This window comes from Gymnoscopelus microlampas (genome assembly GCF_963454915.1).
Source record: "Gymnoscopelus microlampas genome assembly, chromosome: 13".
In the NCBI taxonomy this organism is placed as follows: domain Eukaryota; kingdom Metazoa; phylum Chordata; class Actinopteri; order Myctophiformes; family Myctophidae; genus Gymnoscopelus; species Gymnoscopelus microlampas.
In genome coordinates, this window is record NC_139950.1 from 11,811,092 (window position 1) to 11,829,327 (window position 18,236).

The window sequence follows — 18,236 nt, forward strand, 5'->3', positions numbered from 1 at the left end:
TTAATCGAAAGAGGAAACGAATCGAGTCAGCATGCTCAATTCAAAGGGGGTGTAAGAGATATCTCCTTTCTTTCTTTTTACTTTGTTAACAATGTGTTAAATAGCTCTAGATTCCGTAATATAGACCACCGTTACTGAACAAACACCATAGAGTGTTTGTTCAGTAGCCGGGGTCTCCCTGTCACTCCTGTTCTTTAGTAAACAGTCAGGTCAGGATACCGATTTCATCCATTTCAGGACTCAGGAGAGAGAGAACTCATACAGGATAAACAAGTGAAATTGAAAGTGATGACAAAATAAATCAGCAACTAAATTGGAACTGAACCTGAACCTACACATGTGAAGCTGATAAATGATCTTCATGGGGTTCTCTCTCCTGACTGGATAAAACTGGTATCCCGACCTGAACATTTATTTTCTTCACAAAAGAGCTTGAGAGACCCCTGCAACTGAATAAACACTATAGCAATGATTACAATGGAAATATATATTGTAGTTTTAACTTTTATTCAAAAACAAACTTATTACAGAACGAATATCACTTAAACCAACTTTACATTTCCAGTAGCCTTCTTTATCAACTGGTATGAAAGACCCCTGCTTCATTATTTACACTACAGTACTGTGGCATGGGGAATGACGTGAAAGCCCGAATAATGCTCACTATTGTTTCATTAACATTATGCATTGTCATAATAGTGTGAAGGAATTGTGGACTTTTATAACGGGCCCTGTGCCATCCAAAACACCAACTTCATATAACACACAAAGCGTGTTCTTTTCAACAGCCAGAGGGGCTGCCTTGTGGAGAGGAGGGAGCGAATGTAGATGGGCACCAGATGGTACAATGGTGTAGCATTGTCATGGACAGATAACACAAACACTTTATTCACCACTTAAGCCCCATTCAAAAAATCTCCAAAATAACCGATCTACAAGCTCAAGATCCATCGAGTCTGATCTTGAGCATGTTTTAAGATTTGGAGAATTATCACAGATACTGACGACATCTCCAAAATAAGAATGCCAGGCTGGTTAACATATTACATTTAGAATGTTGACTAAAGCAGTTTTTGGTAATGCTTATATAGCATAATGTATTTTTGCAGTAACGTTCTCTTAGGAAAATAAATTATAATGACTTACCTTTAAATAATTTCAGATCTTCTACCAGCCCTGGATCAAACAGACCCTCCAGAATGCTCTCAAAACCTACAGAACAGAAGAAACCAATCAATCAATCAATCAACCATCAACAGGCAATGCACCATGTTAATTAAAGAGAGAAAGAAAAAAAAAAGGGGGAAAAAAGGATTACAAATATTTCAACCATAAATGTGTAATCATTTAAGTCAGACATAGCCCTATAGAAACCAACAGCTGCAGAGCATACTCTAAAAATGTATGACTGCTTAAGACAACCCAATTTCTGCCCAAGGGTCCAAATTAATTTGCTGTGGCAAAAAAAAAGAAAAAAAGAAACATCAATTAGGGCCAAGTGTGCTGCACATCACTGACACTGTGTAGGATCATACACTTTTCCATACAACCAGGCTTATCTCTGCCTTTCCATTTCATCTTGACAACCCCCTCAGCAAAATCTACCCCCCCCCCCCGTTAAAACACATATTATCGGCTTCCACCGCAGGTTTTTACTTTAACAGTAAATACATGCACTCCGACTCCATCCATCCTCCAGTTGCCAAGCAACTGAAGCAAATATGGAGTTGGGTGCACTTATCGTACATGTTGTAACAATAAAAGAAACTGACAGAAAGAGATGGAAAGGTGATGATATGAACGTTATCATGAACCCTGTTGCAGAGTTGGCAGCCGTCTACTCCTACTGTTAGCTGTACGGTTTCATGGGAATCCAGCACACAACACCAACATCTAAAAAAAAACAGGCAGGCAGGAAAGCAGCAGGCTTCCTGTGGTCGGACATGTCAAATAAGCTGACAAATTGACGTTATACAGCACGAGTCCATCCATATATTCTGCATTTAAGGACCAAAGGAAGAGGCGGAAGTCGCACCGATGTGATTTTGTTTTTGCAGCCTACAGTCCCAGCTGTTCCAAGTTCATAGTGCATATTGCCTTCGCAGGCCTTCACTGAACAGTGCATAATACAATATGCTAAAGTCTGCCTACCGCCATAGGGTCAATATATACCAGATCCAAAACTACAACACGTGTTTAACCAAGCGCTAAGGAGGTCAGAGGCAGCATCTGTCTACTGAAGCAAATCCTAAATCAGACTATAGGAGCGTACACTGTAGTCCAATTCTAACATACAGGGTAAAGAAGAGTCATTAACCAAACCATGTGGATGAGGCAAACAGTGGTTCAACAGGACATTGCCATTTTTGAAAGCAACGTAGACAGTAATTAACATGTGCTATAGTAGCGAAAGAAGTCGGTCTACAAACTCACAACGAGCTTGCAGATCGTCCATTTTCGCCGGGCGAAAACATCGTGCGATGAAGTATAAAGGACTGGTGGTTAAGAAAATCCCACATTTGATAGCAGCACATTCAACCTAGAGAAGATAACATAGCTAGCTGACCAGCCCCAAGTTTGTCAGCACTACCATCAGCATCACCGATCCCTGCAACTGAGTGAGAAGATGTCTGTTGCATAACCTCTCTCCTTTAGTCTATAATGTGTTCTACTTACTTTAAGATCCATGTCTTCACAGCAGGAGAAGCAGAAAAAAGAAAAGACCCCAAAACCTCCAGCCCTCCTCGCCATCTACTCTCCTCCTAAACTTACAGTGAGCCCAATCACATACTGTACTACTGTCATGTGTTCAAATGCCCTCTCTCAGCTTCTCACCCAACTCCCAACCACCACCCCCACCCTCCCCCCGAGAGTCAAACAGAGGGAGCGGGGAGGAGGAGGAGGGAGGTGGTGAAATATAGCGTTTGCCTGTAGCTGGAGCGTTGTAGCCTGTTTCTGGGTTAGTGCACAGGACTTCAGCTGCAGCCATCCAATCCCATTTCTGAAAATATTTCAGAGGCAGGGGAAGAAAAAAAAGGGGAAAAAAAACTAGGTCATCCACTTTCGTTTGACAGAGCAGCGGCATGACATCAAACTACTCTTCAGGAAATTTGAGTTTAGGGCATTTAAATAATGCGTCATACTTGTACAAAAAAAAGAAGATGATGAAAAAGAAAAACAGTTAGGTAATACCAAAGCTTTTTTTGCTGGAGGACAATCTTGTACAGCTGCTTCAAAACCCAGCCTTTTTTTTTTGGTGCCAGATGCATAAATTTAGGCTTTGATGCACACTAGAGTAGAACAAGTAGCCTAAATGTGCTGCAGATGAAATATTGATAGCTGCTGACGTTGCCGTGCGAACTCCACAAAGCACATCTAAAATACAACATGGTGGGGGTCTGGGGTGTGGCCGATGTGCAACAAAAACACGAAGGAATACCAAGACAACACAGCTATACTTTGCTGTATGACTAGTAGCAGAAATAGCAGATCTACAAGCTCACAACGTGTCACATCACACAATGCTTTGTGAGCGTGTTGATTTGCTATTTGTCCATTTAAAAAAAAAGAACGTTCACAATCTTCGTCTATAGCGACATGCCCAAAATAGGGATGCCAGGTTGAAAGTGGTCAATGCGTCTTTATCTCAAGTGATGCGACTATGGCTGTGGAAATAATAGTGTAATTCTCAGCCTATAAAAAGGTGGGTTAAGCATTTTGACTGCTTGATGGAACATTGGGCAATTAATCATGGCAGAACAGGAATTAGGCCACCATTCAGATTGTGCTACACAGATGTAGCTCGATGTATGGTATCCACATAGCCTCCAGATACACAATGTAAAGAGCTAAAGAGGTGTGGAATAAAGTGTTAATGAGAAAAGATCGCTCAGTCGCACAGGTCTAATAACCACTAGATTGTTGACCTAGGAGGTAATGGAAGAGGCTAGATGAAGACAGTGATGAAAGGATATTAGAGATAAAGACATTGTATTAACTGGGCTTCATCCAGTGCCTAGACATAAAAAATAAATAAAGATGATTGAGATGTTTAGTGACAATTTTTTCACTGAAAACTGGTGGAAAAATGTGACCAAATGTGCTCATGAAAGTAATTTTATATAAATGCTCCAGCTGACTTTAGTGACTAAAACATTATTTTAATCAATCTGTATTTTATCCAATCTGTATTGTAAAGAATGTTAACACAATATAAATATAACTAACTAGCACATCTGCAGTGGTTGAAGGTGGTTTCCCTACACCTCTATTGAGAAATGTAGACCCTTCTGTGGGGCAGGTACGACACAGACGTAGTAGTTCTGCACCAAGCTCATAAGCCAATATTTCCCCTAGCCAAGCAGGGGATTTCGTCCTGGAAGAGCAACAGAAATGTAGTCTCCCATGTGGAAGACCTGCGTTAGGATCCCCAGTACATAAAAAACAAGTTGTGAAATGTACTTTTTAACTAAATTGTTTTGATAAATAAATCTCCACACTATGACCTGATTTGTATGTCATCGTACGGCGACGTCACATGCTGAAATAATAGTGTGGTTTTAACATTTATTTAGACGGGTGATCTCATTGAGACCCGAGGACTCGTTCTGAGATCTCATTCTCATTAAAAGTGATTTTAAAAATGTCTTTGGTTAAAATAAGTGTTAAATAGCTCTATATTCTGATAGTACCCATTGCTATAGAGTGTTTGTTCAGTTACAAGAGTCTCCATGTCTCTCCAGCTCTTTATTAAACAGAAAAATTGGAACGGGAACAGCTGATAAATGGGTACTCTTCTCCTGATTGGCTGAAATGTTGTCACCTACCTGAAAATGTATTTTCTGTTTATTAAAGAGCTGGAGAGGCAGGGAGACCCATGTGACTGAACACACTATAGCAATGATTACTAACAGAAAATAGTGATTTAACCTTCTAAGAAAAAAAACGTTTGATTTTAACAAAAACGATATCACTTACCCTACCTTTAAGCATAAGTGATGTCTAAATTATATCTCCACAGGAAAGGTGCGATTACCTCTCCATCTGTATACCGTAGCACACCCAGTGTGGTGGCAGTGTGGTCGTTGAGAATGCTCATCTACCTGGGCCTAGACTAGGCTCTCCAGGTTGTGTGTGTGCTAGATATGTAGCCCTACATCAAAAAACCCCTGAGGAGTTGACCAAAAGCGAAGGGAAGGAGGCAGAAGAGTTTCGATAGTATGAAGAAATGGTCCGGAATCTTCCAGGTACCTGGGTCTAACTCTAAATGTCTCAATGGAAGATTAGGGAGACCAGCTACAACCGCTGCAGATGTAAAAGAGTTAACGTTGTCTTAACATACTCTACCATACATATCGGTTGAAATAACGTTTTATTCAGTAGAACAAGTTCCAGATTGCAGCCATTAAAACCGGGAAAGCATCATGTCATTTTAGATTTTTGCGTTGGCTATTCAAAAATAGCAGATCTACAAGCTCACAGCGTCACTTTGCTGAGAGCTTGTACATCTGCTTTTTCTGAACATTTTATGAAAAATAGTAGTACTGATTTAGAATTTGATAGAATCGGCCTCAGATCTTATTGGGTTAAAATAACATTGTATTCCGCAAAACAAGTTCCAGATTGCAGCTTTAATCAACCATTGCTAAAAAAGGGTCAAGTGTGTTGGTAATGAAGTATATTGTGCCAAGGCAGGATCCCTAAATAAACAGTTGTTTTAACCACAAACCTTCCCTATAAGCCAGTTTATTTGAACACCTTCCATTGAGCCGTGTGTGTGCGCTCATTGAGAGTAACACTACACTACCCAATCTGTCTTAGCCTTCTTCTGACCTACATCTCCAACCAATCAGGGCCAGGGAAGCGAGGAGAGAGATTTGGAGTGACACCCTTGTCCTTCCAAGCACCACTTAATAGAAGAAATCCCCTTTCAGGAGGCAGATCTAGGATCAGCTTATTTTCCCTAAATCCAACCCTTAACCTCCACTGTACATCACCGACAACTGATCCTAATTCCACTAAGCCGACTTCTGAAATGCTAGCAACGTTGTGCATTTTGTTTTTTTGTGTGTCTTTTTTTTCTCCCTTTTTGCTAATGTAGCCAAAAGGAGTAGCTTATTAGCCTATCAGCCGAAACGACTGGGTAACGGAGGCTGGGTTCAAAGCTCCTCTTAGGTGCAGCGCACACAGGCAAGATGCAACGCAAATTCACTGGATTTGAGTTGGTGAAATATCACAACTGCAGTGAGTAAGAAAATATAGCTAACAATCACAACTAGACTGATAACCCCAGCCCGACCACTTCGGTCTGCCGCCTCGGGGCGACTGGTTGCCTCGTCGCTCAGTGGTCCTTCTGGCCGATCTACACGGCCACGGCTTTTTTCTGTTCTGGCCCCACAGTGGTGGAATGAACTCCCCACTGATGTCATGACAGCAGAGTCACTGCCCGTCTTTCGCCGCAGGCTGAAAACCCACCTCTTCAGGAAACACTACCCTTCCTCTTTGCCTACCGCTTTGGACAAAAGCGTCTGCTATATGACTAATGTAATAATTCAGAGAAAATCAAGTTTTAACCACAGTCAATCTGGCGTCCCTGGTTTTGAGTGATTGAATTCTCAAAAATAGCTGTAGCCCTATATTTATCCTTAAAGGGATATTTCACTTTCAAAAAAAATGTGGGTAATTTTATCGTCTACTCAGGCTTTTGGGAGCACCCCGGACAGTTTTTAAGTTGCTTGATTCAGTATTTAGATATAGGACACGTCCCCTTCCTATACAAACTCATTGTAACTTCAAACTCCATTTTAACCATGTTAGATTCATCCGTTTCTGGTGACAGATGTTGCCCTTCTAATACATGAGGAGACAGTGTTTTTTCAATTACTTTTTTTATTTATTTTTAAAAATTAAATACAATAAAAAAAATAATACAATTAATGAAAAAAGTCATCGGAAAAACACGGCCCCCCCACGTATTAGGAGGGCAGGATGAGTCACCAGAACCTAGGACGGGTGTTTTTGATGAATCTAACATGTTAAGAATGGAGTTTGACGTTATAATGGGTTTGTATAGGAAGGGGGCATGTCTGATAAAATCAATATCAAACATCTAGTAAATACTGAATCAAGCAACTTAAAAACTGTGAAATATAAGTGAAATATCCCTTTAACTCATGCTCCTCATGAGCTGGTATCGTGTGGTTACAATAGTAGATCTACAAGCTCACAGCGCGACACATGTTGTAACTTGTAAGCTTGTAGATCGGCTATTTTTCGTACACGATGTTGTCAGCCTTAAGTGATAACGTAAGTTCATTTTGTAATGTCAATGCATGTGATCAATGACCTGTTGCAAGAAGTGATTAAGTGCTAAGGGATTGTATGTCCCATCTATTTGACTAGTAGGAGGCTATTTTATCAGCCTACTTGGGCTGTCTGACCTAGTTTGGGATTTCAGAAGCTGCTTGCTATGTGTTACATGTCTCCTGCTACTTGTGCACTCACCTCTAATTGTTCAGGAGGTTTACAAACAATTAAACTCAGTGTGTGTATACTATTAAATTGGCTAGTTGTTCTAAGATGCATTTTGTTTTACTCTAGTAGTTTGTCCAACAAAACAACAATGCATTCTCTCCTTCCATTTAACACGCATCAGTAGCATTAAGTCCTAAAGCCTGATTTATATCGTGTTACACGGCACAAAACGCGTTGCGAACTTGTAGATTTGCTTTTTTTGGCAGGCAAATAAGTATAGATAGTACATAAGTAATGAACATAACCAAAACAGGAAATTGGTCATTGTCATACATCACTGCTCCTGGCACGTGTGCAATTACAGGCAACATCCACTCACCTGGCAAAAAAAAGCATCCACCCATCCCTACTAGGTCTAAAGATGCCATTTGGACAGACTTTGGCATTTATGTGTGTGTGCGTGACTGCGTGTGTGTGCGTGCGTGACAATTTCTAGTCCTTCTACAAACCATTCATCAAGAATATAGTCCTAACTTATATTCACCAATTCCACGAGCTAAACTGCTCATTTAACTCTTAGGAGTGTAAAATGTAACCAAATGGACCCGTAAGGGTCTGTACACAGTAGGGTTCTGTATATGAAGACCATAGAATTTCTTCAAATGTTAATTGAATGCAAACATTTCATCATGGGAGTGCAGTGCTCTTCCCATTGGACAAGCCTCCTGTTTCATGCTGCCCTAGTAGCTCTGAGGGTCTCTGACTCGTATCCAACGCCTGCATGACCCATCCCCCACTGACACTACAGTACAACTCAGAGAGAGAGGGAGAGAGTGAGAGAGAGAGACCACAATCTTTGATGGCTGGAGCTTCTCTGAGCTTAAAGTGTACATAACCAAAAATAATATGAACCTACATCCACACTGCATCACTGCATGTGGGAACACTAGGAAGCAAAGACATTTAATAATCAATTGATTCGATCAGCCTCTCCCGTCTCCGCCTTTCTGACGGGATCATCTTTTCAAAATCATATGATGTTCACACGTACTGAAGCCGATCATACATCCATATCATACAAAGAGGGTCATTGACATGCCTGAGCAGGGCTCTATGCAGATGCGGGATAGCACTGGAGGCCGGGGATATAAGGAGAGAGAGAGATCACAAAGTTGCACCGATTACTTGAGCCACGCCACAAGTAAGACCATTACTGTCCTTCTATCCCTTCTTCTTGTCACCTTTTTTTTGTTTTTGCTTGAAGACAATGCTACGAGTGCTACACAAATAGCATGTTGTTCAGACAGATTGCTAGGTTTGACGTTCACCTGATTATCCTACAGTTTCTTTGAGCAGAGTTCTCTTTTCACTCTGCTGTGTGACCATTTACCCTCTTGTTTGCTCTTTGCTGCCTGATCTCACACTTGGTAAGTCGCTCTGGATAAGTTAATCTGTTAAATGCTTAAAATGTTAATTGAGAATTGTAGTCTGGCCATCCATCACACACAGTGTACATTTCTGGGAGACAATGCTCATCATTTAGGCACTTGAAATGTGCAGGATTTAGAATTCTTCATGAGATGTACTGTATGATGTGGTCAATAAGCCAACCAAACTGGGGCCTGTTTTTTTTATCAGAGCATTAAGCATGATATGTATATAGTTGCGCGCGGTTGTCACGCACCGAAAATAGCCGATCAACAAGTTTACGCCGCGTCACAGAGCGACTCATTGTGAGATTGTAGATCGGATAGTTTCAAAGTGCGACACCCACATGCAGCCACGTATACTATAAATCAAGCATCCAAGCCTCCATGGGCATAAGCAAAGCAAGTGCTTGAAATGACATTTGTCAGACATACATTGGGCTCATCATCCCGCAACAGCAATATAGCTGCATCAGGCTGTACAGTAAGCAATGAGGTGACAGCTTTGAGCGAACATCTAACGGGGGGAAAAGGCCTCCATGAATAGTTAACACGATATGATGCAAAGTGACATTCAAATGGTGTAATGCTGCACAGAGCAAACCTCACAATAACAAAAGCCAGTGAGACCATGAGTGAAATGCAAACATAAAAACATGAGGGCGTAAGTCTGAGCGTGAACACTTGTGTACACATGCATGCGAGCTCAAATACAGTGTACACACACACACACACACACACACTTGTGCACGCACGCACCAAGCCTGCCAAAACAATGCAATTCAAAAACTGTTGGGAGTGTGTGTGTGTGTGTGTGTGTGTGTGTGTGTGTGTGTGTGTGTGTGTGTGTGTGTGTGTGTATACAGAGTCTGTCAACAAGCCTCAGCGATGTTAGCAAATTAGGAGATGTAGCCCAAATAGCCATACATAGACAAAACAAGACAATCTAGCCATTGTCAATAATGTGTTTGTCATTTGATTTAGAACTACATCTTCAAACACTCACCCACACCAACCTCTGCATGAATGGCTGAAATTCCAGACTTTTTAAATGTTAGCCTAGCCTGTTCCAAAACTATTTGGAATTCCAAATTTCTCCGATTGAGGACAGAGAACAGAACAGAACACATGTCATCAGCTGGAAAGCACAGTTTGCACACGGGGGCTGGTGTTCTATGGGACACACGCATGCGAGACATACAGACAATAGTTTCCGCTGTTCAACAGGACAATTGCCCTCCTTTTTGCCCTGTGGTCTTACAGGCTCACATTAAATACACAAAGACAAAATGTCCATTACAACTTCAACAGGGTGGTGGTGGCGTGCAGCACTCTCCACCAAAAAGCCAAACAAAACTATGGGCTTGTTGTTGTCATGGACAGAATCTGCCATTCTGTAGCAGGCTGAGCTCTGTTGTTGTCATGCAGAGCCAGGGAACAAGGGACAGTTGTCGGTCATATATGAAGAAGAAGGGACTGACTAACTGCTGCAGGGCCTTGGGGCAGTGAGTGACCAACCAGAATCTTCCCTCTGTTCATTTTCAGTCTAATCACCAGCAGAAAGCCTAGCTTGTACGGGAGCCTATGTAAAGCCTCAGTTATACTTAGTTGCGTGCTGGTGTCGTGCTCAGTAAATAGCAGATCTACAAGCTCACAACGCGAAATGTGATGCGCTGTGAGCTTGTATATCTGCTATTTGCGGCATGCAACACCAGCGTGCAACAAAGTATAAATCAGGCTTAACTGGAACATGTTTAACCTGTGTTATAAAGGCTGTAATTAAGCAACATCGTTACACAATGACAATCCTACTTTTCTCTCACCATGGGACCATTTTGACCAAAGGTATTAAGACATGGGGCTGATGAGAACTGGACAAAACCAGTCCATAAGTAGAAATTGGACATAATTGGAGCCTAATTTTGCACTCACTAAATTGATTTTATATTTACTTGATTATTAGATCACTTAATATCAGAGTAATCTTAATCTGATAAAAATGCAAGTGTAAGAATGAAAATATAAAAACAGTGCAAGTCCCACCATTTGGCAGGTTTGTATTAACTTTAGTAATTGTTTATTCCAGCAGGTCGTAGTTCACACGAGAAATGTCTAACAATGAACTTTGAAATGGGTTTGTATTTACTTGTAAACTTCGCAAACAGTGGTCAGCAGGATTGAGTAGACAGATATAACATACCAAGAATCAACAAAGGTAGACATTTAAAGGCCTCTACACGCCATGGTGTTGTTGGGTAATCAGTCCGTGCATTGATTGTAATTGTAATTCACTATATTGGTGGTGGTCTAATAAAATCATTTAACGAATGCACTAGGCTCCGTTAACTTAAGGCTGACACCATCATATGACGAACATAGCCACACGTCACAACGCACGGCTGGCATAGAGCGGTCTAATTAAGCAAATAGCCCAAGGCAATTTGTTTTAGTTTTCTCTCACAACATGCCCAAAATAGGGACACCGGGGTTAACGAAGTTAACGAAAAAGTCACCATGAATCATAGAGTGATTACAATCTGTCTCCTCACATAATCCACATTCTCGAGATGTTTTCCTCTGCAAAACATAAATGGTTTTCAATATACCGCTATGCAACGGTAAGCAAGTAGGTCCAATTGTTGTTATTAACTAGTAACTAGTGTCACGTTTCAGGCTCCTACAGATTACTGGTGCTTGGATTATATATACTAGACCATACCCGGTGAAGGGCGCCCTTCACCATACCCGGTGAAGGGCGCGCGTCCCCTCGTATATATATATAAAAAATTGCTATATAAAATAGCAAAATAGGCTTGCTATTTTCTGTTGCCCTGCAGCAGGCTTGAGTATATTTTTTGATGGCATTTTACACCACTAACAACATTAATCAGAGAATCACACGTCTTTGTCACAACTCGTGTTTTGTCTTTTTTAACCAACACAGTACAAAGTACTGGACACACAGATGACACACAGGTCATAGATGACTCAGGTCATAAACCTGGAAATACAGGAAAATAAACATTGTATTACCATATATTCATAGCATATATGATTCACAATTAAACAGCAGGTAATGTAGCACAGTCTATCACAGTAGAACCGAAATAGCAGAAAATTACTACAATACACATGAGGCATTCTGAACCATGAGCCAACAACGCGTCGCCCCAGCTACCATTAAGTTACAGTGTCCAAGTTACAATACACAAAATACACCAAAATAATACTTTTCAATGGACTACTTGGGTAGCACTGATAATATTAACCACAGTAAGGTTCATAAAGTGTGTTGATGAAACGTTTACATTGTTGATTAAGTCACGATGACGACGTTAGCATTAGCGTTAGCCGCATGCTAGCGCCAAACGTCCGTTAGCTTAGCATCACGCTAACGGCTCATATGAACTTGGTTTGGCTAATAAACATTAATCCCAACTAACGCCAACACAGTAATGGATGTAAACATACACAGACATGCTTTGGACATTATTATCAGGTTGCATGTTGGTGGTATGGGGTTCGTTTGGTTTGGCCTCGTTTTCATAGACCTCGTTGCTTGTTTCTCTCGCGAAACCTGTGGCCATGTTTCCCATTCAACCCGGAAAAAAAACCTACGTCCGCTGCCACTACTGCTCCCGGTTTGGCTACAATGGGAAAAATGGCCACAGGCTGACTAAATAAGCGATTTAAACGGGTAGTTTCGCTGGCGACCTAAAATATTATGCAGGCGACCAAACCTTAAACATCCGTGCGGTTTAGAATCTACCATTAGTTTTGGGATACGATGTATACAAAAGGGTAAACAGCGGAGCCTTGGCGGACGTTCGCCCGATCCTGGAAGAGAACGACATAGAACCGTTCTTTATGGAGCTAATGTGCATCGTGTGTGGGGAAACAAATCTGGAGTGTTTACTTTCCACAGCAGAGAGTGGGCGGGGTCTATGGTGTAGCGTCGGCGTCGGTGTTGCCATGTCCGCCGATTGTAAGCGCTTTAGGGCCAATGTTGGTGTTATAGGGTTCGTTTGGTTTGGCCTCGTTTTCATAGACCTCGCCGCTTGTTTCTCTCGCGAAACCTGGCACACAACGACGCATGCGCAGTTTGATCAAGAGTCCACCCTACCACCAACCACCACCACCAACCACCACCCACCACCGTGAGCTTACTAGAATTATAATAGGATAGTGCTTCATAATAAAGCACTTTTTACTGACCCTACCAGCCTTGTATAGGAATAATATCATACACACCAAACACAGGTGTGCCACACAAAATTATATCACACAAAATGATATCAAATGGGAGTCCGTGGCCCAATTCATATCAAACCGGGGGTCTTTGCAATTAAAATGTTTAAGAATCGCTGATATAGCCGTCTAAAATAAAATGTCCCCAGCATATATCCCACCAATGGGGGGTCTGTGGGTTAATGTGTGTGTAATTTTGGGGGTCCTACAAATGTGTGCACGTCCCGGTGCACACATTTGTATACATACCCCCCACCACACACACACCCCCAATACAGAATACACCAAGCACATGCATGCACGTGTGTCTATACACACACACGGACAGTTTTTTTTAAAATATTCTTTATTTTGTTTTTCAAATGTATGTAATTAAATGTATGTAGGCCTATTGTTTTAACATACAAACAAACACTCAAAAGAATGTTTCCCTACATAGCCTAAAGAACACACGCAGGTCAAAACTCTTTGCTCTACAGTTACACATAACAAACTGCACAGTGAGGGGAAGTTGTGGATTAGGAGGGGGAACTAACTAAGATAAAAGAGAACTCCAGTATTATAGTTTATCATAAAACTAAAACAATAATTTTCTAGGGGGGGGGGCACACTTCCTGATTGCAGCAAGGCACCTCCCGAGCAAGGTGAGTCAAAAGCCATTAAAGTCATTTTTCCCCCCACGCCTTAAAGAAATGTATATATATATGTACACTCCACATCTCCAGAGACTCTTGTGCCAAAACGAAGGAATACACTTCCCTATAGCTTGTAGATCATTGGTTCTCAAAGTGGGGTCCGGGGACCCCCAGGGGTCATTGGTCCAGGGGATCGCCAGCCAAATGATTGATGTTGGGGACCAAATGGACCCTTGAGGGTCTGTAACTCTGAGTGTGTACAAATGGACCATTAAATGAACACAGATGATACAGTGTAGATTTGGGATCAAATGCCCAGAACCGGTGGTCTTTGAAATTAAAATGTTTAAGAATCGCTGCTATAGCCGTAAAAAATTCAATGTCCCGGCATATATCCCACCAATGGGGGGGTCCGTGGGCTAATGTGTGTAATTTTGGGGGTCCTTGACACGAAAAAGTTTGAGAACCACTGTTGTAGATCACTTATTTTTGGCAAGCGACACCGTAGTACTAAGGAGTATAGCTTTCAAATATCCGCACACACACACACACACACACACACACACACACACACACACACACACACACACACACACACACACACACACTATCCCCCCCAACCCCCAACAACCAAAATACAGTACACGTCACACGGGAACGCGCATCCCAGCCAAAACGCTAGTGGTGATGGTGGTGGTAATTTTAGCCTGATTTGCGTTGCGCGGCGACGGCGTCGCGTGCACGAAAACGGCAAGCTCACGGCGCAGACGTTTGATTGTGAGCTTGTAGATCTGCAGTTTTACATTTCGGCCGACGACAAAACGCAACGCGCAGTTTGATGATGACACTCCCTTTAAAACAAACACGGTGCCCTTTAAATTACACGGTAACGGCGCAAATCAGCCAAACGTGAGGAATTATCGCGATATTTAGTAAATAAAAGAAAACTACAAAACTACAAGCAAGCAACTACGGGACGTTTAACCACACGCCCATTGGCTTAATAATAAAAATAAATATTATTATTATTATTATTGGCTCACAGCACAGAGCTATAGACGGGCTCGTGAGGAAAGGAAAACAGTTGAATAGGACAAAAAAAAAGTCGCTCTTAGTGTTGCCAGATATTGTGGGAGAAATACGCAACCAGGTCTATGAAAAAAAGTAAGTAACTAAGTAAAAGATGAACCATTTCTAAAATGTTTAAGGTGTTTTTAATTCTTAACTTTAGTTATAGAGGGCAATTATAATATATTGAGGCATATACGGCTTATTAGCTAGGGATCCTTAACAGCACAAATCTGATACACATGCTCTCTCCTGGCACAACATATTCCGCAGACAAATACATATTAATTTGGGGGTCTTTGACAAATGTTTGTGAAACAGCGTTTAAACAACATTACGAAACAAGCCCAAATAAGCAACTACACAAGCCCCCCAAAAAACCGCAACCCACAACCACCAATATTTACAAGCAACTTTACAGAAAAAACAAGCCCGAAGTCGCTTATAATAAGCTGACATGGCAACACTGGGTAGCTGGCGGAAGGAAGGAGAGGGGAGACGGTGCAGTTTGTAGAGGGTTACATTATAACACCTACAAACCGGCACGCTGCGGCTCTTCAAAAGCCGCTACGGTTGTTCGGCGTGTGTTATTACGTCGTCCTTACCTACACAGTGGATGAGTTTGTGCCGCCACGAGTCTAATTCCTGCCGAAAGCCGCGCCTCTCGATCGTGCATTGCTGCCTTTTACACGGACTCGCCATTTTCTAACCCCGAGTCCTCCTCCTCCTCTGGACGACACGGGCGCGTTCACGACGGAAAAGGAGAGAGAGGGGAGAGATGAACAGTGTTGCCAGGTTTTGGGAGAGAAATAAGAAACCAGGTCTAGGGGGGAAAAAAAGTCCAAAAGAAGCAACTTAGGCCAGTGGTTCTCAAACCTTTTCGTGTCAAGGACCCCCAAAATGATATGTATTTGGCCGCGGACCCCCATCTCAAAATATGTTGTTCCAGGGACCCCCAGAGGCAAAGATTTGAGTTACAAATGTTGGATTTAAAAAATATATATTCAAAGATTTGCAAAAAAAGAAATCACACTCGGTGCCGCGCTATGATGAGCTTGTATATCTGCTATTTTTGAATAGCCAAAGTATAAAAGGTTAAAACTATTGTGATGCTATATTAACACATTTTGCTGAGAACCAATGACTTAGGCCACATGAGCGATTTGAAACCCCCTACTGTATACGTCGGCTATTTGAAAATAGCAGATCTACAAGCTCACAATGCGACGCGTTGTGAGCTTGTATCTGCTATTTTCAAAAACTCTTGCATGTGGACTATTTGGAATACCTTTTTGAAACATTCGAACAACACAAATGCTCCCTGGCACAAAACGTTTTCATGAAAATATTTGAAATAATAATTAAAACATTTGCCCCCAAAAAACAAAACTGCAACCCGCAACTACCAATGTTTACAAGCAAGTACAGAAAAACAAGCCCAATGTCGCTTATAATAAGCAGACATGGCAACACTGGAGAGAAGAGAGACGCGCACAACGGGATCGATTCACTTTACAGGCTGCACATCCGGTCTAGAGCGGATACGGAAACGGTCCTTGTGCGTGCACGTATGTGTATGACAAATTACCGGATCCAGTAGACGGGGCTCTGCATGGGGTATGACTACTGAGCAGTAAATGGAAACCTCAGGCTTTCCACAGGTACAAAAAAATAATAATAATTGTTACACAGGACAGGTAGTGGTACCACAAGGTAGGCTGTAGTAAGAAGGAAAATAAGTAAGAAAAAAAGATTTACAAAATGACAGACTGTCAGCTTGTAGAACTGTTATTTTTTGGCAAGTGACACAGTGGTAGAAAGTAATAGTTGTACATTTACTCAAGTAGGCCTACTCTACTGCAGTGGTTCTCTAAGTGAGGTCCGGGCGGCAGGGGACCCCCAGGGGTCATTAACCCCAGCAAAATAATTCGAAAAATTCTGAAATATCTTGAAAAAAACACAAATGTTTTATGGGGGTCACTGGCACAAAATGTTTCCAGATGGCGGCCCAAGGCCAAAATAGATATGAATTCAGGGGTCCTTGACATAGTCTTGATTTGATAACCACTGCTACTGAACACTGAAGTACAATTTTGAGGTAGCCTACTTTACTTGAGTATTTCCATTTTTGTTGATACTTTGTTATCCACTAGGCCTACATCCCAGAGTCAAACATTGCAGATTTATATTATTACTACAAATGCTAAATCAAGTAATAAACTATTATATTATATTGCTAAAGCGTGATGAGAGAAAGAATAACAAGTAGTAAGGAAATAAATAGTTAAATATATACTTGTACATACATTAATCATAGCACACTTTAAGGTGCTACCGTGCTTGAAGGTGCTGTGTGCATATACTTCTCAATATTATTTGCATGTATGTATCCAGAGAAAGCATTCTTATATCCTGGATAGGCCATCTGGTTATCAGAAGCTCACAGGTTCGCTTCCCTGTCCGTACATGTCTTTGTGTTGAAGTGTCCCTGGGCAAGGCACTCAACCCGGCCCTAACAGCTCCCGAGCCGCACCCCCCAAGCGCTCATCATGGCTATTTGAGCAGCAGGGTGAAGCTGAAGCTTAATTTCAAACACAGGATGTACAAAATCCCCTACCCTACTACAGGTCTACAGGCCAGTTGCTCCGACATTGCGTGTCATAAAGATCTTCGAGCGACTGCTGGTCCCGCAGTGTCCGGGTAGTTCAGTCGGTATAGAGCACTCGCCTTTGGAACACAAGGTTATCCCTGGCACTTCACCTCAGAATTCCATCTCCCAGGGGTCAAGTGCATGGAAAAGGCGATAGACACCCTCGTTCTCGGCCGATAATGACAATAAACCACTCCGACCCACTCACTTACTTACTGGTCCTGCAGTTCTTGGAACCGCGGGTGAGTGACTGCCTTGACCCTCTGCAGTTCATCATGTACCACAGTACCAGGCAAACATCGGGGTAGACTAGGATGCCATCATCTACGACGTGTTTACGTTGTATATCCACCTTGCCCCTGGGGGCAACACTGCAAGAATCATGTTCTTTGACTTCTCCCGCTTTCAACACCACCACACTGGCTAGCTGAGAAGCTCGCTGCGATGCCATGCAGGTGGACCAGCGTTTAGTGGCTTGGAACACTGCACTTCTTCCACCTCTAATAAATTAACAATAATATTTTTGTTGTTTTCTTATATTCAAAGCAGTTATATTTAGGCAAAAGTACTCATACTTGAGTAAAGTATGTAATACTTTATTCCATCACTTAAAATAACAGCGTATGAGTAGCTTATGTTGCATATCACTTCGATTCCTGACTGAAAATCTATATGCCAAATAATCATATTCAAGCTTGGATGAGGTTTACTAAGTTTAACCTCTGACAATAACAG

General features: G+C 41.8%; 1 protein-coding gene across 3 annotated transcripts in view; it reads right to left on the reverse strand.

The window, feature by feature from the left end:
• The window catches only part of LOC311059328 (ligand-dependent corepressor-like), a 37,817-nt gene extending 22,238 nt beyond the window's left edge, over positions 1-15,579 (reverse strand). For 2 of the 3 annotated variants that reach the window (XM_084077140.1, XM_084077142.1), the window contains exons 1-2: positions 15,457-15,579; positions 1,147-1,212 (exon numbers count right to left, since the gene is read on the reverse strand). In XM_084077140.1, coding sequence (XP_083933266.1) covers positions 1,147-1,212; positions 15,457-15,553 — 163 coding nt within the window. In that variant the 5' untranslated portion in view covers positions 15,554-15,579. The remainder of the gene's footprint in view (positions 1-1,146; positions 1,213-15,456) is intronic. The other variant, XM_084077141.1, reaches the window with a different exon arrangement.
• Between the last annotated feature and the right edge of the window lie 2,657 nt (positions 15,580-18,236).